The sequence below is a fragment of the Serinus canaria genome, chromosome 20, assembly GCF_022539315.1.
Source record: "Serinus canaria isolate serCan28SL12 chromosome 20, serCan2020, whole genome shotgun sequence".
NCBI classification, from domain to species: Eukaryota; Metazoa; Chordata; class Aves; order Passeriformes; family Fringillidae; genus Serinus; species Serinus canaria.
In genome coordinates this window covers 12,550,455-12,573,422 of record NC_066333.1, presented here as the reverse complement: position 1 = coordinate 12,573,422, position 22,968 = coordinate 12,550,455, and the positions used below count along the sequence as shown (strand labels likewise).

At 49.8% G+C, this 22,968-nt stretch overlaps 3 protein-coding genes across 6 annotated transcripts; 2 read left to right on the top strand and 1 right to left on the bottom strand.

Annotated features, from left to right (window-relative positions):
* The first annotated feature begins 1,516 nt into the window (after window positions 1–1,516).
* FAM210B (family with sequence similarity 210 member B) lies at window positions 1,517–7,241 on the top strand. Of its 2 annotated transcripts, XR_007779206.1 has the most exons (4): window positions 1,517–1,838; window positions 3,660–3,832; window positions 5,133–5,465; window positions 6,791–7,241. XR_007779206.1 is itself a non-coding variant. In XM_030233523.2 (3 exons), exons 1-3 carry the CDS (start codon window positions 1,719–1,721, stop codon window positions 5,347–5,349), a joined length of 510 nt encoding a protein of 169 aa, XP_030089383.1. In that variant the 5' UTR covers window positions 1,517–1,718; the 3' UTR covers window positions 5,350–7,241. The 2 variants fall into 2 exon arrangements, 1 of the variants encoding a protein (XP_030089383.1); XM_030233523.2 differs by having other exon boundaries at window positions 5,133–7,241.
* A 436-nt stretch (window positions 7,242–7,677) lies between these two features.
* AURKA (aurora kinase A) lies at window positions 7,678–12,829 on the bottom strand. The gene is made up of 8 exons (XM_009093151.4): window positions 12,479–12,829; window positions 11,561–11,825; window positions 11,003–11,078; window positions 10,199–10,390; window positions 9,833–9,971; window positions 9,341–9,489; window positions 8,653–8,827; window positions 7,678–8,364 (listed from the first exon to the last, which is right to left on the bottom strand). Exons 1-8 carry the CDS (start codon window positions 12,530–12,532, stop codon window positions 8,179–8,181), a joined length of 1,236 nt encoding a protein of 411 aa, XP_009091399.1. The 5' UTR covers window positions 12,533–12,829; the 3' UTR covers window positions 7,678–8,178.
* Window positions 12,830–12,891: 62 nt separating this feature from the next.
* Window positions 12,892–22,626, top strand: CSTF1 (cleavage stimulation factor subunit 1). 3 transcript variants are annotated; one of them, XM_030232792.2, is made up of 7 exons: window positions 12,892–13,793; window positions 14,542–14,703; window positions 15,369–15,564; window positions 17,182–17,459; window positions 18,398–18,595; window positions 19,109–19,499; window positions 21,169–22,626. In XM_030232792.2, the coding sequence occupies exons 1-7, from the start codon at window positions 13,674–13,676 to the stop codon at window positions 21,426–21,428; spliced, it is 1,605 nt and encodes a 534-aa protein (XP_030088652.1). In that variant the 5' UTR covers window positions 12,892–13,673; the 3' UTR covers window positions 21,429–22,626. The 3 variants fall into 3 exon arrangements, with proteins under 3 accessions (XP_030088652.1, XP_030088653.1, XP_050838047.1); XM_030232793.2 differs by lacking the exon at window positions 14,542–14,703; XM_050982090.1 differs by lacking the exons at window positions 12,892–13,793; window positions 14,542–14,703 and having other exon boundaries at window positions 14,798–15,564.
* The last annotated feature ends 342 nt before the right edge of the window (window positions 22,627–22,968 follow it).

Genomic DNA, 22,968 nt, shown 5'->3' with positions numbered 1-22,968 from the left:
GCCAGTCCTAATGATTCCATGCCTCATTAAGTGACCTCCTGCTCTTTTCTGCACTTGCCCAGGATTTTTGGATGTCCAGCAGCAGCAACACATCTGTCACAGGAGAGCAGCTCCCTGGTCTCTGTCTCAGAGAGGCTCTGATGGATCTCCCAGACAGACACAGTGTCCCTGTGCAGAGCCCAGAGCTGCCACTGACCTCTCCTTTGCTGAGACCAGAATTAACTCCTGGGATTTTATTATTATTCAGAAAGAAAATGGACAAAGTTGTAGTGTGCTCTGCTCTGGTGGTGTTGGTGTGCAAACAGTCACAGAAAACACACAGCAAACTGCTTTGGAGCAGCAATAAACATTGAGATTGTGTTCTGAGAAACTATTCTTCTCCAAAGCATTCAGAGAGGGGCTGGATTTATGAAACAAGAACTACAGGCAGTGTAGAGCCCTGGAGCTGGCCGTGCTGTTGAGACAGAACAGATAGTTTCAATACAAGCAAAGCTCTCATCCTCTCTTCTCTTGAGATCCTTTCTGAAACCCATCTGTTCTGTGGAGCCTTGCACTCCACAGCAGCCACCCACCAGCACTGCAGCACGCTGTGCTGTCCTGTGCAGCTCCGCTCCAGGCTCCTGAACTGCAAATTCTTCTTATTTATTGACACAGTCCTCCCATTGTCCGCAGGCCTGTGTGCTGACATGGCTGCAGAAACACAGTGTGCCTGAAGAGGAAAGGCTTTGCAGCTGGGAGAGAGCAGGATTTTATTGCTGGGGCTCGACCTGGGGATGCAGTTTCAGGGATATTCACCCTTCACCCTGCCATGAGCAGCCGTGTCTGCGGTGGCACAGAAAAATGCTTTTTTTCCTGCATTTCAGAAAAATGCAGGGACGAAACCCTTGTGACCCCAGTTATGAGGGCACCCTCTGCAAGCTTGTGACAGCTCCCAGCTGTGTCGGGTGGTCACGCACTGGAGGAATGGGATGGCATCCAGAGGGACCTGGACAAGCTTCAGAGGTGGGACTGTGCAAACCAGGTGACATTCATTCAGCAAGGTGCAAGGTGCTGTGACAGGACCCAAGGTCCGGCTGGAGCTGTGCCAGGGAGGGTTAGGTTTGATATTGAGAAAGGTTCTTCCCCCAGAGGTGCTGGGCACTGCCCAGGCTCCCCAGGGAATGGGCACAGCCCGAGGCTGCGCATTCAGACAGCGCTGCCAGGGATGCCCATGTGGGATTGCTGGGGCGTGAATTTCCCCTCTCTACATTTGAAGCCATCCCCCGTGCCCTGTCACTCCAGCTCCTGAGGAAGAATCCCTCTCGTTTGTTGGGGACTGTTGCTGTGTCCTGTGCAGAGCTCGGGGCTGGACTGGATCATCCTTGTGGGTCCAGTCCAACTCGGGATATTCTGTAGCTCTGTGCGTATAAGTGCTTGGAGTGACATGACAACAGGAAATGACTTCAAAATGAAAGAGGGAAGGATTAGACTGAATATTAGGGTGAAATTCTTGGCAGTGAGGGTGGGGAGGCACATTTTGCCGAGAGGAGCCGAGGCTGCCGCACCCCTGAAGCGCCCAAGGCCAGGCTGGGCACGGCCGGGACGAACGCGCCGTGCCTCAGCATACCCGCGCCTCGCCAAGGCGAACGCTGCGGCTTTAAGGAGGCGGTCGGGGCGTGTGCCCGGCCCGTCATGCCGCTCGGGGGGCCGGGCCGCTGCCTTGTGCCGGCGGTGCCGCCATGTACCGCCTGTGCCGGCTGTCCCCGCTGCTGTCGCCGCTGCTGTCGCCGCTCCGCCTGCCCCGCTCCGCCTGGGCCGCGCTGCCGCCGGGGCCGGGCCCGCGCCGCGCCAGCGCCAAGGTACGTGAGGGCTGAGGGGCCGCCGGCCGAGCGGCGCTGAGCGCCCCGGTCTCACCCTGCTCCTCAGCCTTTCGGGGGTGTGTTTCAGTGTTTGTCACCTCCATGCCCTCTCCCAGCCCCCACGGGATCAATAAATCGTGTGTATCGCGGGTTTCTGTGGGAGGTGATTTGCACCTGCTGGTCGGCACGTTGGCAGTGCGAGCTTTAATTTGCAGCGTAATTTGCAGCGTGGCTTCTGCTGCCTCGTTGTGAAGGATCACGGGGTGGTTTAGATGTGTTTTCATGCTTCACATCGCCTGAATGATGCAAATAAAATCGGCTTTTTAGCTGAAATATTGTCGCAGAGTGACATGGAAATAGGCAGCAGCTTTACTTGCTAAGCTGGACGTTATTCCCTACGTGAGTGCCCTGGGTACTCCAAATAATATCTGTTGAAATGGTTCTTTTTTTATGTTTTGCTTATTACCATTTTTGGTGTGTGAGCCTGTGTATACAGGGGAATTGGAATGGACTTGAAAGATCAGAACAAGCAATTTTTCAGTCCTTATGATCCATCCTTAAGACCCAGAGCTCATGAGCCACAAAAGAAAAATCTAAAGTTTTAGAAAGACAAGAATCAGGATAAGCTGAGCTACACAATTTCCTGTTTCTGTATTTATGACTTCCTGTCAAAATGAAATACAAAGTAACACAAATAATTACAAGAGAGAAAAACAGCGAACAAATGTGGGGCTTGGGTTTGGGCAGGTGGAGTGCTTGCCTTGAGGGTTGTAAGACTGTCTTGTGTTCTAATTTACAATCTTAGCAAGTCCAAGAATTAATCAAGAATATTTTTCTTCGAATTTGTATGCCTTGAAACCACAGTGGGACAGTGGTGGCAGGCACCTGGTGGCTCTACCTGTCCTGTGGTGGCTGTCACACGTCAAAACTGCTGCTGAGCTCAGCTGGAAAGAAAGGAATCCTCTAATGTTTCCTGACAATTGCTGACTAATTAGAGACAAATCCTGAGGTTTTTTGTGGAAATGTTTTCTTCTGTCAGTATTTCTTCTCTGGCGAGCATGGGGAGTTTCCAAGGGCTGCCAACACAGCTGCTCTCCTTTGATTTCTTTTCAGATTGCTTTGGGATATGGCTTAGTATGAAGTTCTGCACTTGAAAGGTACCCGGATAAAAATCTATCAGTGACTTCTGCTGTGACAAACATTTTCAGTGCAGTTGGGCTCTGGACACCAGCCCTGGCATGTCCCTGCGGTTGTTATTTACACCGTAGCAACAGAGTTGCTTCTTGCTGTCAACACTTGCAGTTCTTCCTTTGATCAGCTCATCCACTACGGGTGATTTATAGGAACTTAAACTTTGGATCTCTTCCATCAGGGAGCTGTTGTGAAGTGGTACCAGGTGGACTTCCAGTGCCCCTGGCTGCTTAGCCCTGGAACAAAAAGCTGTGCTCTGAGGAGTCACTGGGTAAAGCTGGGCAGTGGGTGGAAGCAAATAGCTCTCACACCTCAGCCTCTTGGCACCAGCAGCTGTGTGGGCGTGCCTTGGCGCACATTTGGATCAGATAATCTGGTTTTAGTTATGAAACCTGAATTGTGTGAGAATTTACACCAAGACCAGTGCATTCCTTTGACAGGAATAGGTGGGAGAAGGAAGCTTGTCTGGGCTCTGCCACAGCACCTGCTGTGCTGATGAGGAGGAGCAGAAGTGAGTTTCTGTCTTCCCAAATCACTCTGTGTGCAAGACCCTTCTTTCATCATTTCAGCTAACTGTGATATGATCTTGTGCTTAATGCTAACAAATACTTCTAATGGTTTTCTTTTTAGGATGCAGCTGAACCCCTCAAAAATGCAGCCACTGATCCCAGTGCAGAAAACAAGAAACTCAACAAATCCCAGCAGCTGAAGCAAGTTTTTAAAGAATATGGTGCTGTAGGGGTTTCCTTCCATGTTGGAATTTCCTTAGTATCTCTGGGAATCTTCTACCTGGCTGTGTCAAGGTGAGGTTTGTACAGCTGTCTGTCACCTCTAGGTAGTGGTAAAAGTAAAATACATTTACCATTGTGCTTATCTGTGACTGGAGACAGGCACTTCATGCCTATTGGACCTTACCTCCTGAATTTTGAGTATGGATGGGCCATAAATGGACCTGATCTTCCATCAGGCATGAGACAGGAGAGTTGTACATGGTCATTTTGCACAGGTTCATCATCATCAGGGAAAACAGCAGGCACAGCACCACCATAACTGACCAGGCAGAAAATGTATTTGTGCTGCAGATATCTTTTGTTCTTGTTTGGTCTAGAGAGATAGAGCCATGCAAAATTGCTCTGGGGCTTAGAGATAAAGGTATTTTTCTGGGTGTTGAACACAGTTTGTGCAGTTGAACTGCAGAAAATAACAGCCACTAGAAGAGGATTAGAGTAAAAATACAGGAGTCAGCTGGGGAATTGTGTGTGGCTTTGTTGGAATGCCTGTTACACAAGGTATTCCAGCTGAGGAGACAGGGGAACTTGTTATTACCCCAAACATTCCCTGATGCTTATTCCTGACTCCAGTGGGAATAGGTGAATGCCTGATTTCTCCTGTTTATTACATTGTGGCAAAGGGTGACAACATTTTTTTCCTTCACGTATGGTTGAATTCCTGATGAAATCTGCTATGTCTGTATTAATGAATTTGGTGGATAATGCCCATTTGAGATCCTTAAAACTTCCTTCACTTGCTAGATTTTAGATAAATAGTCATTTTGTAACACTAAGCCCAACAGCAGATACCTCATTTGGTTTGTGCTTAGGTGATAAATTTCCCCAAGACACAGAATACAGTTTAATATAAATTTAGGAAGATGAAACTCCAACACAAATTCACAGTAACTCTTTAAGAATCACTTTGCAGAGAAACTTCATCTCTACAGGCTGAGTAGAACCATGACACATGAACCTTTGTGAGCAAACCCCCAGCAGTTTATATTTTTAATCCTAACCTAAAGCAGCATCTCCTCTTTGCAGTGGCGTGGACATGAGCGCAGTGCTCATGGGCTCTGCCACAGCACCTGCTGTGCTGATGAGGAGGAGCAGAAGTGAGTTTCTGTCTTCCCAAATCACTCTGTGTGCAAGACACTTCTTTCATAATTTCAGCTAAGTGTGATATGATTCACAGTAACTCTTTAAGAATCACTTTGCAGAGAAACTTCATCTCTACAGGCTGAGTAGAACTGTGACACATGAAACGTTCTGAGCAAACGCCCAGCCGTTTATATTTTTAATCCTGACCTAAAGCAGCATCTCCTCTCTGCAGCGGCGTGGACATGAGCGCGGTGCTGCTGAAGCTGGGTTTCAACGAGGCCTCTCTGCAGTCCCGGATGGCAGCTGGCACCAGCACCTTCGTGCTGGCCTATGCTGTGCACAAGCTCTTCGCCCCCGTGCGCATCAGCATCACCGTGGTGTCCGTGCCCTTCCTCGTGCGCTACTGCCGCAAGACCGGCTTCTTCAAACCCCCTGCCTCCAGCCCCTGAGCCTCCTGCCTCTGCTCTCCAGTGCAGCCACAGAGCTCTGCAGGGCAAAAGTTTCTTTCAGAGACTTGTCTGGGTTCAGGTTGATCTCATCTTGCGTTTCTCACTTGTTCTTTCAGGTAAATGTCACTGTGAAAAGTGCTGTCCTTGTCTCCTTTCCATTTTGCTGCTTATTCTTAGGACAAGCCTGTTCAAATGGGATCTGGTTTGCATTTCAAGTGGGAATATAAAAGCTTGACCATGAGCACAGTTCTGGGTCTTTATAAGCCAGCTTTTGAGCCTTTCTTTTTAAAAACAAAGTCATAGCTTTCATTTATTACTGTGTAGCTGCGAAACTGTGAGTCTCTTTCCAGCAGAATAAACAGTATCTCACTACATGGGTAGTTCTCTTGATAAGGGTATGTATTGGAATCTAAAGTGGCAGGTGGGTGTTTCTTTTGTTAGAAGAGGCTTTTATTATAGCCCTTCTTGTAGTACAACAGAGGCACTGAACTGACTTCAGTAGGAGTACCCATATGATTAATTATTGCAGTCATAATTGCTTTAGTCAGAGTAGGTGAAGCACCGTTCTGAAACTATGTGTATTGCTTCCATAGCCCAAGATTTTATTGTTTGAAAATGTGCTGGCTGGGAGCCAGCCTTACTAAAGTCCTTTTGTTTTTAAATGTCTATAGACTCAGAAGAAATCCTGAGCCTACTGCAATCAGTGTAACCAGAATTACCTATGTGAACATACTCCAAACAGCATCAAGGCTGAGAGGAGCTGGGGGCTTTAATAGTTTGAGATCTGGCTTTGTACTGGAAACACTTTTTTTAAAAATCTTAAAACTAACCCCAGCTGCTTTCTGCTCCCGTGGGTGAAACTCAAATCATCTGCAGCAGCAGTGCAAACATTCCAATTCCCAGCTTCCCAGGAAGAATTCCTGTGCTTTGGGCTGAGACTGGTGAATGTAGCAATGAGGGGGCTTTGCCTTTCCTAATGGGGACACTGTGCTGTTAGAACGTAGTTACAGGGGTGGTTATCCACATTCCAACTTCCACTCAACCTGCAGACTGATCCTAAAATGGATAAACTAGTGTCACACTGGGGTAGGCCTGGGCTTTGGGCTCAGGCCTGTGCTGCTGTGAGAGCCTGAGCAAGAGCTGGGGCTGTTTGGGACCTGCTGGCTGCTCTTTTCTGAATTCTCTTTGTGCTTGCACTTCCCCCAAGGTGGCTCTGACAGATCTGTTCATACTGAGTTCTGATTTAAGTAAAATAACAGGAAAATACCTTGAAATAACTTTATAAATTTTGCTAAAATTTAGTGACTAGAGAGGAAGAAAGGGTGGAATTTTGTTATTATCTGGCTGAGGGAAGAAAGGAGGAAATAGCTTGTTATAAGCAGCCTCTTGCCTCCCCTCAGCTAGAACATTAAATTACACCTTAACTCCTTCTCCCCAACAGAAAGGCCCAGGTTTCATGTGGACCAAGAATAAGAATTCCAAAATAACTCCGAGGCAGCCTTGTTTACTTCTGTTAGAATAATTTCAGAGATGGATGTTTTGTCTTAAATGTGATAAAGAAGGAATGTTCCGAGTTTTTTTCAAAATCATATGAAATCATTTAACATAATAAAATCATTTAAAGTCAGTAGAAGGCACCAGCACTAAACTAGAGTTTTCTTGCTGTAAAGAAACAGCTTCATATAAATTGTGGCCAGAATTCTGATTACTTATGTGGTTGTATAAACTGTTGGCAGTTTGTTTAGATGAAGATTTTTGCAAAGTATATTTTAAATTAATTTGAGAATATATTTTGAATTCTGAAATCCTTGCTTGTAGAAAGATCATTTTTTAAAACTGTTTGTAAAATACCAAAGTCTTATTCTGAAAAGACAATAAATTGCTTTCTCTTAGTTTGCTTTAAGTGTTTTCCTGGAAAAGAGTTGGCCTTGATTTTGGTGGCAAGGGGTCTGACCCTTGGTCCAGTTTAAGGAGTGTCTTATAAAGATCTGGTGTTGTTACTTGCTGTTACCCAACATAATCTGAAAGTACTTTTGAGAGAAAGGGCTGGAAAATGTTATCAGATGGGAGATCTTTGAATAAACTCAGTGGAAAAATGACAGAGCAGGCCAAGCTCTCAATAAACCAAGCAAGTGAAGTAGCAACACATTTGGTACCACCTTGCAATCCTAAACTGGGATTGTGGGATGGTGAATGACTGTGTGGTACCAGCACTTAGATCTTCCTTTTTGGCAGTGGGAATTATACTTTGGGAATTCACCTCTTGGAGCAGGAGCTCTGTGCTGGTGCTGAGCCAAGCAGTGCCACAAGGAACCTCAGCCTGCTGGGTGCAGTATAACAAGTCTTTATTTTAGAAGTTGAGTGCTCACATTTAAAACTAGAGACAAAACCAATTGCCACATCATTTCTAGAACACTTGAAGGCATTCACCTCGCTCAGTTTCAGGTTACACCACAGGTAAGACACCCTGAGCAGCCCAGGGAGGGAGGAGCAGGCATCTCCAGGATATTGCACTGTTCCATAAGCCAGAACAACTTCCTTGTGGTGGAACAATGAACCATTTTCGGCACAAGAGCCTCCAACAGCTTCATACTTACACCAGCAAACCTGGCCCACATGGAACTGATTTCAAGTACATTAAGTATTCCACAAGCTCCAGACAGAAGTCAAATAATTTTATGCTGCAATTCGAGTTTAAGACACCAGCCAACCCAAGGATTTGCATCCCAATTGCCACTAGATTCCAAGACCTGCTTTTTCTATTGTAAGCATTACAGTAGTCACAGTACAAGGCTCCTCTTGTCCATCCCACAAGTCACCCTCCTAAAGCTATGTTTTGGATGGGGCAGCACCATCACTCTTCCTGCTGGGGGGAATCTTGGTAGAGTTTGCTGTGATCCAGGGATGGAGCAGTACATCCTTCAGGGGCAGGCGATGGAAGGGGTTGTGCTTCAGGAGCTTGGAAATTAAATCCCTCGCACCTTCTGTTACAAATGGAGGAAACTTGAATTCCACCTAAAGAAGAAAGGACATTAAAAATGATGCAAAAGTTCTTTAGCCATAACCAAATCGTAGAACCAAAGGGCTCTACTCGTTATCCCTTGAAAGCTGTGCCAGCCTTGCAGGCTGTGCACTGCCATTGGTAAAATAATTTCATTATAACCCTGAACAAGCTTCTCACTGCTTGTGAAAGTATTTGTATATTCTTGAGTTTGTTTTCATTGTGCTTCAAACTTCCGTTTGCTGACCCCTTCTAGAACTAAAAGCGTGGCCCAGCTAATCCAGATAAGCACTGGCACTTACCCTGGAAATAACTCTGTAGGTTTCTTGATAGGTTTTTGTTTCAAAAGGTGGTTTCCCTACAAGGAACTCATAGCACAGAACTCCCAGACTCCAAATATCCACTTTTTCATCATGTGCTCTTCCCTCAATCATTTCAGGAGGTAGGTAGTCAAGTGTCCCACAGATAGTTGTTCTCCTGAAGAAAAGTCCAAGTTAATCATTGATTAAGATAATTACAGGATCTCATGAGCCAGATAAGAAGTAATGCTGGCAATCATCTGTACCTCAGCACCACCCAGAACAGCTGGGAGAGAAAAGCTAGCAGGACATTTTCTACTTCTGAAAGTATCTCAGTCCCTGCAATGAGTCTTAGCTCCTCTCTTCACCCCACGTGCTAGAACAAACCTGTTCCTCCCTTCTCAGGTGCAATTTCCAACTCTCTCAGAAATAACCAAATTACCAGAATAATGTCTGAGTCCAAGTGCAGATTTGGCATCTCAGGGACCACGGTAACCCTACACCAACCTTCCTCTGAGGGTCAGCAAGGTTTGAACTAAAATCCAGGATAACAATCCTCCTCTGTCACACCAGTTGCCTGTTAGACCCTTTGTTACAGCAGCATTTTCCCAGTATTTTCCCTCCCTTCCACAACTGTGACAAACACTGACACTACAGAAGGATTTCAGTGCACAAGAGACTGAATTCTCACCTAGAAGATGGAGCATGCACAGACCACCCAAAGTCAGCAATTTTTAACTCTCCATTTGATCCCAGCAGCAAGTTCTCTGGCTTGATGTCTCTGTGGATCACACGCTTGGAGTGACAGTACGAGAGGGCATCTGCAAGTTCTGTGATGTACTGGGTGCAGAAAGAACAACCTTTAAGCCACAGTCTTTAAGATACTGTCACCTGAATTTATCTGGCTGCAGCACAGCCTTTTTGAGGCATAATTATAATTTTAAGTTAAAGCAATTATTCCTTAACCCTTGAAGCCTGGTAATACAGGCTGTGCCTTGCAATATTAAGCAATTCTGAACATAAATTCCTGCACAGCCCTCAGTCTCCCCAATCATTCCCTGCCCAGATGCCAACTAGCAGCTAAGGAATCTCAGTTTCCCCCAGAACTCGATCTGAAGGGCTGGCTCTGTCCTGCAGATATCCCAGATACAAGAGGAACAGAGAGGAAGCTGGAACAACCTACAGTAGCAGTTCTTTGCTCATCAAACTTGGTGAGCCTCTGAAGCTCCCTGTAGACCTCCCCACAAGGTGCATGCTCCAGGATCAGGTAGACTCTTGTCACATCATGGAAGTAGCCATATAATCTGAGAATGTTGGGATGCCTGCAAAGAGATTTCAATGTTCTTCTGAACCAGGTGTTTCTCCAAAACCTTTAATTTCCCTGTCCTGCTCCCCCACACTTCCAAGGCAAGCAGGGGAATTTCAGCTCATCCGTGTTCCTTCAGTTCACAACACACAAAGAAATCTTATCACAAGGAAGAAACCTCATCAAGGTTACTTTGTTTATTTGCATGCAAACAAGGCAGAATAAATACCCACTGAACTTTACCTAAGATGAGACTGTATTTCCACTTCTCTTCGTAGTTGATGTTCTACACCAGCCTCCTCGAGCTGTGTTTTAAAGAGCACTTTCAGTGCAAGAATGAATTTGCTCCGTTTTTCACGTGCCAGGTACACATTCCCAAATTTTCCTTTCCCCAGAGGACGACCAATTTCAAAATCATCAAGGGACCATTGCCTTCTGCAAGAGGAAAGTTAAAAGCTGGAGAGTTGTGTTGGCTTTGACTCAGATTTACAGTTTATAACATTCCTGTTCAACAGATGTTTAGTGCTCCAAACTAGATTTTAGTCTTTATGAAAACACCAAGAGAATAAAGGCATTGAGATTTTTCAAAAGGAAGTTCTGAAAGCTATTTCCTTCCCTCCTGAAGCTTCTGCAGACACTACACCAACCACACTACTCCAAAATGAAGACTGTTTACCAAGCTGGGCTCCTTTAGATACTCCTAACCTAGACACAATACCAGGGCATGGCAAAACAATTTAAAGTTGCCATAAAAAAATCCAATCTCATCCCAAATTAGACTCCAGCCTCCTGCCCAGATGGAGTCTTTGTTTTCAGGAGCACATCTCATGACTGGGGCAGCAGCTATCAGTGCTCTCCCACGGGAAGAGCTACTCTGCATTTAGCCCAAAGTTTTCTTTAGATTACAGCAAGTCCTTGCTCCTGACAATTACCAGGTCAAAGCTGCTTTCCTTGTGTTGTGCCTGCAAAGTGTGGGGGTCACCAGGCTCCACAGCCAAAGGAGTTCCAGCAGGGCTCAGTTATCTAGAGTTTTGGCACAGAACTTACTTTTCAGTCCCTTCACTTTTCTTCTTGGTCTCTTCAGTTTTCTGTTTCGAGGCGCTTTCTGCTTCAGGGTTCTGTGCTGTGTACAGAGAAGGAAATCACTTTGTGAACCAGACTCATGGGAACACACATAGGAACTAATCTAACCCCTGTGCATCATCTGGAGCAGCTTTTACAGTCCATCGATGACATTTTAAGCAACCTAGCACAGCTGACTGCTGGGAAACAAACAGTGCTGGCAAAATGTGACTTGAAAAGCTTTCTGAGCATAAAACCCCATGAAATCTGTCCCCCTCCCCAAACAAAAGTATCCTTGTGCATGAATCTTGGAAAATCTGTGAGGTCTGAATGCAAATTACATTAACTCCCAGCTGGCTGCTGAGCACCTGAAGTTTTTAAACACCATACTGGCTCTAATTGGTTAATTCAGAGATAAATTCACAAGGATGGTGCAGCAACACCCGAGGTGAACCAAGTGCTGCTCTTCTGTTTGGGGGCACAACCAGGAACTTCCCTCCAGGACTGTCCCTGGATCAGCAGCACAGCTGAGCTCACAATTACCAGGTGCTGCAGCCTGGGGAGGTTTTTCCCTGCTCTTGCTCGCAGCCTGAGGTCTCACAGCAGCCTGCTGGGGCACTTTGGGCCGGAGCTGCTGTGTTGGGTTGTTGGGCACTTTGGGGGGTTTTTGAGGCAGCACGGGGACTCGCTGGGCAAAGTTTGCAGGACACAGGACTCGGGCTGGAGCTCCACTGGTCAGTGAGTGGCTCTGGGCTGAGTGCTGAGACGCAGGGACACGTTTGGGGGCATCCCCGATGGGATTGGCGACCTTCAAAGGGAAAGGAGAACGTGTTACTTGTGCAGCAGCACCGCAGAACTTTCATGGCCCTGTTCAGGCTGGCAAAACCACACAAAAGCACTTTACCAGTAACACTAAAAATCACATATTGAGTAGTTAATTAAAAGGAAATTTTGCTTATGCTGCTCCAAAAAATTAACAGGCCTATTTGGTTTTATATGAAATAGTGAGGCAGTGCCTGTATTTCTAAATGGAAGAAATGCAATAATCAGGGTGATCTTGAGCACTGCTGCACATGTGTATCAATAGTAACATTTGCACAGTGCTTGCTTTTAAGAACTATATCTGAAGTAATTTGATTATACACACTTGCTTTCTCTTTAAGGGATCTTAAATACTTATAAAGAGGATTTCTCCATTTAGTAAGATATGCTACTATTAACAGTAATCTAAAAAGCCAGCTCGGGGCTGTTTTCTCTAGAAGAAAGCTATTGAAAGATAAATTACTAGCTTGAAACCTGTAGTTAATATGCGATAGAGAGAAACAAACACAAAAACTAAAAACCACAACTTTCTGAACCGACCAGAACTTTAATTGCAAACTCCCAGACATCAGGACCAACGATGCAGCAGAGGAAACTGCTCAGGACGAGGCACAGAAACCGCGTATTTCACACCTTTACCTTGGCAGCGCGGCCTGAGTACGAGGCATGGTTCTCCTTCACGTTCTTGTCCATAGCGTCAGAGCAGGAGCGGCCCGTGCAGCTCTGGCTGAGGGCGAGAGGGAGCCAGCGGGGCTCGGTGAGCAGAGTAGAGAAAATCTGGGGCCCCTTATCGATTATCACTCGCTATCGATACCGGTCCCGTACCGCTGCCCCCTGCCCGGCCCACGCTCCCCGCGGAGCCGCCGCCTCAGGGCCGCCGGAGCTGTTTGAATTCAAACCGCCGCGCCTTAAATACCCCTTTAAACCCCCGCCGCCCGCCATTGGCCGCCCTCCCGCGGCCCGCGCACTCTGATTGGCTCCTCCTGCGGGCGGCCCGCCCGCCCATTGGCTGCCGGGCGCGCTCCGCCGCGCCGCGAGGGGCGCACGCGCCGCGCCCGCCCCTCCGCCGGCGTTGTCGCCGCGCGGCGCGTTGCGCACTTTGCGTAGCGCCGCGCCCCCCGGCGCGCGCCGCCCGCGCACTTCCCGCCGGCCGAGCCGCCGCTTCCGCTACGCAAATCGCGTAACGCGCCGCGCTCCCACCTGTGGCCGCCGCCGCCTCCGCTCCGGTCCGCGCCCGGGAGCGCCGCCAGGTCAGTCCCGCTCCCGCCAGACTCCCCCCGAGACACCCCCATCCAACCCCGGGCGAGGCCGGGGAGCGGCGCTGCTGCCACCGCGCGTGGGGCCGAGCGCGAGCGGGGCCATTGTGTGGGTGCCCCCACGGACGGGCCGAGCAGGGCCGGAGCCTCCCGGTGCGTCCCGGCCGAGCGGCCCCGGGCAGCGCCACGTGCCGCCAGCGCTGCAGGGCGAGCGCCAAGCGCGAAGGCACCGCCCGGCCCGGCCTGGACGACGCGCGGACCCCTCGCACCGCAGCCCCCGGCAGCGCCCAGACCCGCGCGGCTCCCGAGGAGACGCCGGGACAGCGGGAGCGCGGCCGGTCAGCGAACGCGGCCCGCGAGTAGCGCAGCGAGCGCGGCGTGAGGCGCTGCTAGCCCGGAGCCCGCGGTCCCTGCGAGGCGCCTCGGAGCGCGGAAACTCCAGTCGGCGCTTGGGGCTTGCGAAGAACTGCGATCCAAGGCAACTTTTCACTGTCTCCGCGGTGCTGAAAACAAGAGCGAAGGAGAGCCTGGTTGTGTGTGTTGGTGTTTACAAGTGGTTCAGGATAGGTAAAAAGAAGATGTCGGGTCGCCGTGTCGCTGCAGCGTGTGACAGACGACAGCTGCCCCGGGGCATGGGGAGCATGGCAGCTCCGCTGCTCGACCCGCGCCCGCTCCGGCTGCCCTTTCTCGAGGCTGACGTGAGTAGCACTCGGGGAGGGGACGGTTTGCGCTGGGGACGGGGCCGGTCCGCCCGCAGCGCGGGGCAGCAGCGCCAGCCGCTTCATTCCCAGCCTGTTCACGTCGCCGTGTTTGGGATCCGGGGTCTGGCGGAAGCGGCGCTCCGGAGCTTTGCGGCTGCGACACAAAAGAAGCCCCGGGTTCCCCCCGCGCCCGCCGGGGGCCGGGCTAGCGCCGCTCCCCCGCCCGCGATCCCGCCCCGAGCGCGGCTCCGCGGCCTCCGCCAAGGCCCCGCTGCCCCCGGAAGGGGAACGGGGATGGACCCTCGGGATCCCCGGAAGAGGAGGAATGGGGAGAGCGATCCCTGGAAGGGAGAATGGGGAGCGGGACCCCCGGAGGGATCAGAATGGAGAGAAGGGACCCCCGGAAGGGGAGAAATGGCGACAGGGACCCCCAAGACCCCCGGAAGGGGGAACGGCGAGAAGGACCCCGGTTTCCTCAGCGGCGGGGTGGAAATAGGGATTGGGGCCCCCGGGACCCCCGAAGCGGGATCGGGGATCGAGGCCTCCGGAGCGGGATCGGGCCCCCCGGAGCGGGGTTGGGGATCGGGGCCCCAGAGCGGGATCGGGCCCCCCGGAGCGGGGTCGGGGTTGGGGATGGGGTCCCCGCGATCTCCCCCTTCCCCGGGGGGCTCCCGCCTCCCGCCACATGACGCGGGGGGGTGTGGCGCTCACGTGACGCCGCCCCGTTGTGTCGCCCCCCCCCAAGAGCCGCCTCCCATCGATGTGCGGGCGCTCGATGCAGCAGCCTTCGCGGAGGAGCGTCCTGCGGGCCCGACCGCCCCCGCCGCTGCCGCCGCCGCCGCTCGATGCGCTCCGCGCTCCCGCCGCCATCTTAGGGGCAGAGCGCGGGCGGCAGAAGGAAGGCTCGGTACGTACCGGCACCGCCAGGGCCGCCCGCCCGCGGCTCCGGCACCGCCCGCGCGGGGCTGCGGCCCCACCGCGGCCGCCGGGAGGGCGGGGAGGGCGCGGGGCGGGCGGCGGGGCCGGCGCGCTGCTCTCCTGCGCGCCCCGTGCATCCATCCATCGGAGCCCGGGCCCGCCGGCGGCACCGGCTGGCTCGTTTGGCACATGCTGCCGGCTCTGCTGCCGCTCTGCACGGCCCGGCTCCGTTTGTGGCCCAGATTTGCATTTACACAGAAAACAAGCGCAACAGGTTTTTCCTTCCCTCACCCCCCTCTTTTCCTTCTTTTTCCAACCCCCTTTAGCCTCTCATTTTCCTTCATTTTCTTCTTCCTCTTTTCTTCCCTCTCTTCTTGCACGTTCTCCCCTGTCTTCCTCCCCTTTCCTCTTTCTTTTCCTTTCCTTTTCCTCCCTTTTCTCCTGCCTCTTCCTCTCCCTTTTCCTACCCTTTCTCCCTGCACCCTTTCCTCTTCTTTCTCTCCCATTTTCCTCCTCTTTCCCCTTGCTTTCCTCTCCCCATCTTTGCTTTCCACTAAAACCACAGCAATATTTAATGCCTGCCCTGAGATTTGTTCCAAGGTTCTGTTGGTTTCGTGCAGCTCTCTTGTATGTGATTTCTGTTCTTCATTCCAGGCCCCCCCAAGGCAGTCCCTGCTCACAATGTATAGGACAAAAGTCAGTTTGAAAGACCGTCAGCAACTTTACAAACTGATAATTAGTCAGCTGCTTTATGATGGATACATCAACATTGCCAATGGCTTGATAAATGAGATCAAACCACAGTCTGTGTGTGCACCCTCTGAACAACTGCTGCACCTAATTAAGTTAGGTAAGCTGGAATCAAAAGCTGACATAAAAGTCTAGTTTCTAATTCCCAGTGCATTAAGAGGTTGGTGTCACGGCAGAGACAGCTTTGATGCAAAGGTAGTGTCTGGTAATAGCAGAGCACTTGTACATCTGGGTACAGCCTTTGCCTCTGTGGGGTTTTGAAGGGCATTCCTGTTTCATTACCAACAAACCAGATCCCTGAGTGGTGCCCAAATCTGTTTGGACTCCTCTAAGGACACTCAGGGTTCTGGGGGAGTGGCAAAACACCCCACTGAATGGGATCACTGACCCCCCAGATCTGAGGGAAGATCTCACCCTCACAGTTCTGCTGACTTCAGAAAGAAATAATTCCAGTCTGGTTGTTCCTGACAGTGCTGGAGAGGGAGCAAGTCCTTCCATTGGCAATCTTTGCTGGCTTTTGTAGATCAGTCCCCAGGAAACAGCTGCACACTCTGGGGTCTCAGCGGGGCTGTTCTCTCCCTGTGCTTCCCTCTGGAAGTGCCACAGTGTGGGGAGAGCATGAAAGCCCTGAGCTGCTCTTGGAACAAGCAGGCCAAGTCCTGGAAGAGCTCTGGCCATGAACCATGTGTAACTCAACTGGTTCTGCTGCCTGAATTAGCTGAGTTCTCAGGGTATAAATCTGTGAAGCTTTGTGTCTGTTTGAAATGCAAATTCTAGACTTGAAATGAGCAGATGAAAGCAGCAAAAAGATCACCACTGGACTGAAAACTCTTGTGGCTGCCCTATTGCCACCTCCAGTGCTGAACTCTCTGGTCTGTAGCTGTATCTTGGAAATAAAGATAAAAGTCTGGGAAGTAGGCTTGAAGACCAGCAAGTTTTTTCCCTTGCAGTGCTGGGATAGTTTGGCTTCAGTGCAGTAAAATAGGAAAAGAATCAGAAGAATCAGTAAATGCATTGGGTTTTATACTTTAAAACTCATGTAAAATGTTGGGGCTTGTTGCTCCTCTGTGAAAAGCCAACCAGAGGCCTGTGTATTCCCAGTGCATTGATCAGCCCTTCCCAGTCCTCTCTGGGGTATTCCCAGAGCATTGATCAGCCCTTCCCAATCCTCACTGGGGTATTCCCAGAGCATTGATCAGCCCTTCCCAATCCTCACTGGGGTATTCCCAGAGCATTGATCAGCCCTTCCCAATCCTCACTGGGGTATTCCCAGAGCACTGATCAGCCCTTCCCAGTCCTCTCTGGGGTATTCCCAGAGCATTGATCAGCCCTTCCCAATCCTCACTGGGGTATTCCCACAGCATTGACCAGCCCTTCCCAATCCTCACTGGGGTATTCCCACAGCATTGACCAGCCCTTCCCAATCCTCACTGGGGTATTCCCACAGCATTGACCAGCCCTTCCCAATCCTCACTGGGGTATTCCCACAGCATTGACCAGCCCTTCCCAATCCTCACTGGGGTATTCCCAGAGCTCCTGAGGAGCTGTGCTGGCTCCAGCCCAGCTGTCCCTCACTCCTCCCCAGTGCTGTGGGACCCAGCCTGCTCTGCCAGCTCAGCTGTCCCCCCAGGGCTGCCTTTCCCAGGTATTCCCTGGAGGCATGGCAGGCTCTGAGGAGCAGGCTGGCAGCGCTGAGTGCCACCCCGTGTGTCCCCAGGCATGGAGAACGATGACAGTGCCGTGCAGTACGCCATCGGCCGCTCGGACACCGTGGCGCCGGGCACCGGCATCGACCTGGAGTTCGACGCCGACGTGCAGACCATGTCCCCCGAGGCGTCCGAGTACGAGACCTGCTACGTGACATCCCACAAGGGACCCTGCCGCGTGGCCACCTACAGCAGGGACGGGCAGCTGATCGCCACGGGCTCGGCCGACGCCTCCATCAAAATCCTGGACACCGAGAGGATGCTGGCCAAGAGCGCCATGCCCATCGAGGTAAGGGGTTGTACCATGCTGGGAATCCTGTCTGTGCCATGCCCATCGAGGTAAGGGGTTGTACCATGCTGGGAATCCTGTCTGCCATGCCCATCGAGGTAAGGGGTTGTACCACTCTAGGAATCCTGTCTGTGCCGTGCCCATTGGGATGACGGATTGTAATCACTTTTGGGATCCTGTCCATGCCATGCCCATTGGGATAACGGATTGTAATCACTCTGGGATTCTCTCCATTTCATATTTGTACCTTGTGGCTGCCTCAGTGGGTTGGACTAAATACCTGTCTCAACATATTCCCTATGCCAGCAGCTGTCCCTCTGAAGGAAGAAGAACCAGGGCAAGGACACTGGTGTCACCCCTGGCAGCAGGGAGAGAATTGAGCCAGAAGTGGCTTCTGCTGGGTGCTGACTGTGGCTGTAATGTCTGAGCACAGTTCGTGTTAAACCCATTTGTGGCCTTGCAGCCCCCCTGGCCACCTGTGTTCTCACTGGGTATTTCAGAACTGTTTCACACACTGTTTTGCTTTATCTTTCTCCAAGACAGTTATCAGGTGGAAATGAAAAGTGGGATTTTTTTGCCCAGAGCTCACACCAAATTCTCAGCAGAGAGCTGCAGTTTTGGTGCAGCTTCTCTCGATTCTTCCCAGCAGTCAGTGTTTTGCTTTGAGCTGTTTATGAAGGTGATGTTTTCTTGCACCAGTTGTCTGCTACTGAAGTAGTTTGTCCTTGAGCCAAGTTGTTTTGACCTTCATATAGACACGGGGATCTTATTTGTTGGCCTATAAAGGGCCTTCAGATAACCAAGGGAACAGATTGTGTGCCTGGTCGTGTCACTGAGGAGCTGCTGTTCAGCCACTCTGGCAAGCCTAAAACCTACTTTTCCTGTCAAAAACCTGCTTTATTTTCCAAGAGCAGCAACATGTTGAATGTTGTTTGTAGGTCATGATGAATGAGACAGCCCAGCAGAACATGGAGAACCACCCGGTGATCCGGACTCTGTACGATCACGTGGATGAAGTGACATGTTTAGCTTTCCACCCAACAGAACAGATCCTGGCTTCTGGCTCAAGGGACTACACACTTAAATTGTTTGATTATTCAAAACCTTCTGCCAAAAGAGCCTTCAAATACATCCAGGTGAGACGCTGCTCAGAGCAGACAAAGCTCAGATGACTGAGTGCCAAGGTGGTGTGGGCTGAGCTGTGCCTCTGGTGATGAGGGGGTGCAGGAGCACACAGGTACAGCATTTGCAGTCCTTACAGAGATTGTGTCTTAATTCTGTGCGTCATAGGCACTTGTATTTAAGTCTAGAACCTGTCAGCTTTTTATCCATTAGACCAACTCTAATCTGAATTAGCTTGGAAGTCAGTTCTGTTATCTTTGATTTGGAGGAGCATTTGGGATTAGGTGATGGGCTTGAGGGGTGCGATATCCCAAAATAAGGGGACACTGCAGGCTGCTCTAAGACAAAAAGTAGAGTGCAGCCAGGGGCAGCCTGTCATGTCAATCCCACAGGAAACATTTTCCATTTAGTGCTGATAATTCCAGTAGGTTTTCAGCACTTCACCACCAGCACTTCACCACCAGCACTGACCCTTCCAGTTGAGCTTTTTTCCTTCCTCACCCCACCGTGTGTTTTTAACCCGACAGGAAGCAGAGATGTTACGCTCCATTTCTTTCCATCCTTCTGGGGATTTCATCCTGGTGGGGACCCAGCACCCAACCCTTCGTCTGTACGACATCAACACCTTCCAGTGCTTCGTGTCCTGCAACCCCCAGGACCAGCACACGGACGCCATCTGCTCCGTCAACTACAACGCCAGCGCCAACATGTACGTGACAGGCAGCAAGGATGGCTGCATCAAACTCTGGGATGGGGTCTCCAACCGCTGCATCACCACCTTTGAGAAGGCACACGATGGAGCTGAAGTCTGTTCTGCTATTTTTTCCAAAAATTCCAAGTATATTTTGTCCAGTGGGAAAGACTCTGTGGCTAAACTCTGGGAGATATCCACTGGCCGGACGCTGGTGAAATACACAGGTATGTGGTAGGTGACCTTCCAGACACCTTCTTTTCCAGGTGCTGAGCCATGGCAGGCTGGAAATACTGTCAGAAAATAATAATTCCTAAAGGCAGTGGAGAAACTGCTGCTTTGATGATAAATTGCCCAGGATTTTTGAAAACAATTCCACTAGACCAATTCCAGAAGAGAAGCTGTGGTTCCCTGTGTCCCTGTAAACATATTTTAGTCTGAGTAGATTTTAGAGAATTTTCTGACATCATTACTCACTCCATTTTTCTGGAGGGAAGTTGTCACTGAATTGGGGAAAAGTAAGAAGAAACACTGAAGCTACTTCAGGGCACTTGATTTAACCATTAACTCTGTGGCTCTATAGCCATGGCAATACTCTGAAGTGTACCTGCAGCTGGCTTGGTCCCTTTTTTGTGTATTTTTTTCCCAAGGATGCAGTTATGTGCAAGGTACTCTGACAGTGCCATGCTTGGATCTCAGCAGGATTTAGGGAATAATGAAGGCTGTGGAAGCTTTGCATGTGGCAGCAGCTGTGTGAGAGGCTTTGGGGTCAAGCACCGAGGTGCTTAAGCAATAGGAGCACAAAGATGCTGGACATGGTGCGTGGCAGCTTTTGGGGATTGCAGGTCCCTGTGTGCAGCCCAGCTCTGCTGCTCGTGGCCAGCAGGGAGCAGCACCTTCCCGGGAAAGCCCTGCTGGATCCCAGGGAGGGTCTGTGGGAAGCACACTTCATCTGAGGGTATGGCCCAGGGAGCTCATGCAGCATGTGCTGTGTTAAAATTACACTGAAAGGTCCTCAAGGACCGTCACACTGTGGGTTCTCCTCTCCTTGGTCACTGCTGAAAGCCTCATGCAAAAATATCAGGCAGAAATACTCTTAGGTAAAGGATTGGACATGGCACAGCTGGAGTAGGCATTCCTTCTGTCCCCTAAGGAATTTTAACATATATTTACATGGACAGCAGGAGGAATTCCCCATGGAAAGGGTGGTCAGGCCTTGGCAGGGGCTGCCCAGGGAGGTTTGGAGGTGTCCAAGGAACACCTGGAGGTGGCACTCAGTGCTCTGGGCTGGGGACAAGGTGGGGATGGGGCAGAGGCTGGACTCAAATCTTCTGGTCCTGTGATAAAACTACAAAAGAATATTTGTTATTGAACCACCTGTTGCTTGTGGAAGTAGTTGAATAGCAGAGAAAATTGATAAAAAATTGATGCTTAGGGAAAATAGCTCATAGATGTGGTGGTGTTTGCAGGGGTCCCAGGACGAGGGAAGAGATGAGAATCTTGACTCCATGTTTCAGAAGGCTGATTTATTATTTTATGATATATATTATATTTTTTAAAATGATATATTAAAACTATAGTAAAAGACTAGAAAAAGGATTTGATCAGAAGGCTGGCAAGGAATAGAAAGGAATGATAATAAAATCTTGTGAGTGACCAGAGAGTCTGAGAGAGCTGAGTGTGATTGGCCATTAATTAAAAACAACCACATGAGACCAATCAAAGATTCACCCGCTGCATTCCACAGCAGCAGAGAATCATTGCTTACATTTTCTTTCTGAGGCCTCTCAGCTCCTCAGGAGAAAAGATCCTAAGGAAAGGATTTTTGATACAAAATGTCCGTGAGACAGAGCTGTGAAAGCTTCTAAAGGTGCCCGTTGTGCTGCCTGTGTTTAGGTGCTGGTTTGAGCGGGCGCCAGGTGCACAGGACTCAGGCTGTGTTCAACCACACGGAGGATTACGTGCTGCTGCCAGACGAGAGGACCATCAGCCTGTGCTGCTGGGACTCGCGCACGGCCGAGCGCAGGAACCTGCTCTCGCTGGGCCACAACAGCATCGTGCGCTGCATCGTGCACTCCCCCACCAACCCCGGCTTCATGACCTGCAGCGACGACTACCGCGCCAGGTTCTGGTACAGGAGATCCACCACGGACTGAGGGGGCTCTGCGGGCAGGGATTGCCCAGCTCCTGCCCCCCAGCTGCCTCTGGGGAAGCCGTGCTGGGCCACTTTGGATTCTGTCAGACGTGGCAGGAGAATAACAAATATTGAGACTTTTCACCCCACGCTAATTTTTTTATTAGTGTGCGTGGTTTAAGTTTTGTAAGTCATCTCTAATTGTACTGAAGGGAGGGAGTGGAGAATAAAGTGATCCTGGCAGGAAGGGCCAAGCTCGTGCCCCTGCCTGTGAATCACACACAAGATAATGGGACTGTGTCCTGCTCAGAAGGAGCCAGTTCTGCTCTGTGTTGTGTCTGTGCAATCCCTCTGAACTCTCACACAAAGAGCAGCAGAACTCGGTGCAGAAACTTTTAACGAAGCCTTAAGCTGCCTTCAGCCACAATTTGTTATTTGTAAAGCTCTGGTTTGTATCTTTTAGTCTGGGGTTTTGTGAATTCTATTTTGTGTTTTTGTTCCTTGGCCAAGCAGGCCTTCAGTTCTGAGTTGTGCCATAAGAATTCAAACAGGATTTTAAATTGTTTAGATGAATTCAAGAAATGGTCTTCTAGTTCTCGTGTTAAAGTCAGACTTCATCTCATCCTCTTCTGAATTTATCTTAACAAGTGGGACCTCAGAATAAATTCCTAACAGTTTTAAGGAATATCCACATTGCAATTAAAATGTGACAGTGCTGCTGCAAGTGAAAATAATTTTGCCTTAGAGACCTTTAATATCCTCTCAAAGAAAGAAACCCGTGCATCTGAATTTTTGTATGTGTACCTCAGAAATGTCACTGTTTCATTTGACTGAGAAATCTTTATCTGTGTCTTACTCAGCACTTCAATGACACACTTTTTCAGTTAGTCACAAACCCAGTGCCCATTGTTGAGAAACTGTTTAAAACTTCTCTAAGTTGGAAAATTCACTACTTATTCTCCCAGAGATCTGCCTGAGCAGAGTCTTAAACTTGTTTTTTGAGGCCTCCTTGTGCAGAGCTCTTGGGATCACAGCTGGGAGGCTCCTTTGGTCAGAGCTCAGCACTTGCCTTTGCAAGGGTTTTTAAGTGAGGTGGTTCTTGCTGCTGGATTAACTTCCATTACCCTGAGGAATTGTCAAGGGCTGGTGAGGGTACACGTTTTGTCTGTATTTAAATAAAGATTGCCTTTTGAAAAGCTCTTTGATACATAAAGAAGGAATTGCATTTGTTTTCTGTATAACAAAGGAGAAATGGTCAAATATGGGAGGCTGGGGACTTGGGAGTGGTGAATTTGTTTTGTTGCACCTGAATCAGGTACAATTACAGACTCAGGATGTAGAATGTGGGAGATTTCTATTTAAATAATGAAATTTATTTTTCTCTTGAAAAGCTCCCTCTATGCAGAACATTCCTGAGGCTGAATCCTCTTTGCTCATCCTGTTCTCTGCGTGGGTGACCCTCCAGAAGCAGTGGTGCTGAGGGATGGTGGTGCTGGTGCCTCTTTGGTGGGGAAACAAGGAGAGGCAGAGCTGGGGGCAGGGAAAAGGGAAGTCCTGACACA

Bases quoted from the DNA above. Each gene is read 5' to 3' on its own strand.
- FAM210B (XM_030233523.2), top strand. From the start codon at position 1,719: ATGTACCGCCTGTGCCGGCTGTCCCCGCTGCTGTCGCCGCTGCTGTCG. The intron at 1,839-3,659 runs GTACGTGAGGGC...TTTTCTTTTTAG, and splicing joins CGCGCCGCGCCAGCGCCAAG to GATGCAGCTGAACCCCTCAA. The intron at 3,833-5,132 runs GTGAGGTTTGTA...TCCTCTCTGCAG, and splicing joins TTCTACCTGGCTGTGTCAAG to CGGCGTGGACATGAGCGCGG.
- AURKA (XM_009093151.4), bottom strand. From the start codon at position 12,532: ATGGACAAGAACGTGAAGGAGAACCATGCCTCGTACTCAGGCCGCGCT. The intron at 8,828-9,340 runs GTGAGAATTCAG...ACTTTTCTTCAG, and splicing joins GTGCATGCTCCATCTTCTAG to GAGAACAACTATCTGTGGGA. The intron at 8,365-8,652 runs GTAAGTGCCAGT...TTTCTTCTTTAG, and splicing joins CCTACAGAGTTATTTCCAGG to GTGGAATTCAAGTTTCCTCC.
- CSTF1 (XM_050982090.1), top strand. From the start codon at position 14,904: ATGCTGCCGGCTCTGCTGCCGCTCTGCACGGCCCGGCTCCGTTTGTGG. The intron at 15,565-17,181 runs GTAAGCTGGAAT...GTGTGTCCCCAG, and splicing joins GCTGCACCTAATTAAGTTAG to GCATGGAGAACGATGACAGT. The intron at 17,460-18,397 runs GTAAGGGGTTGT...TGTTGTTTGTAG, and splicing joins AGAGCGCCATGCCCATCGAG to GTCATGATGAATGAGACAGC.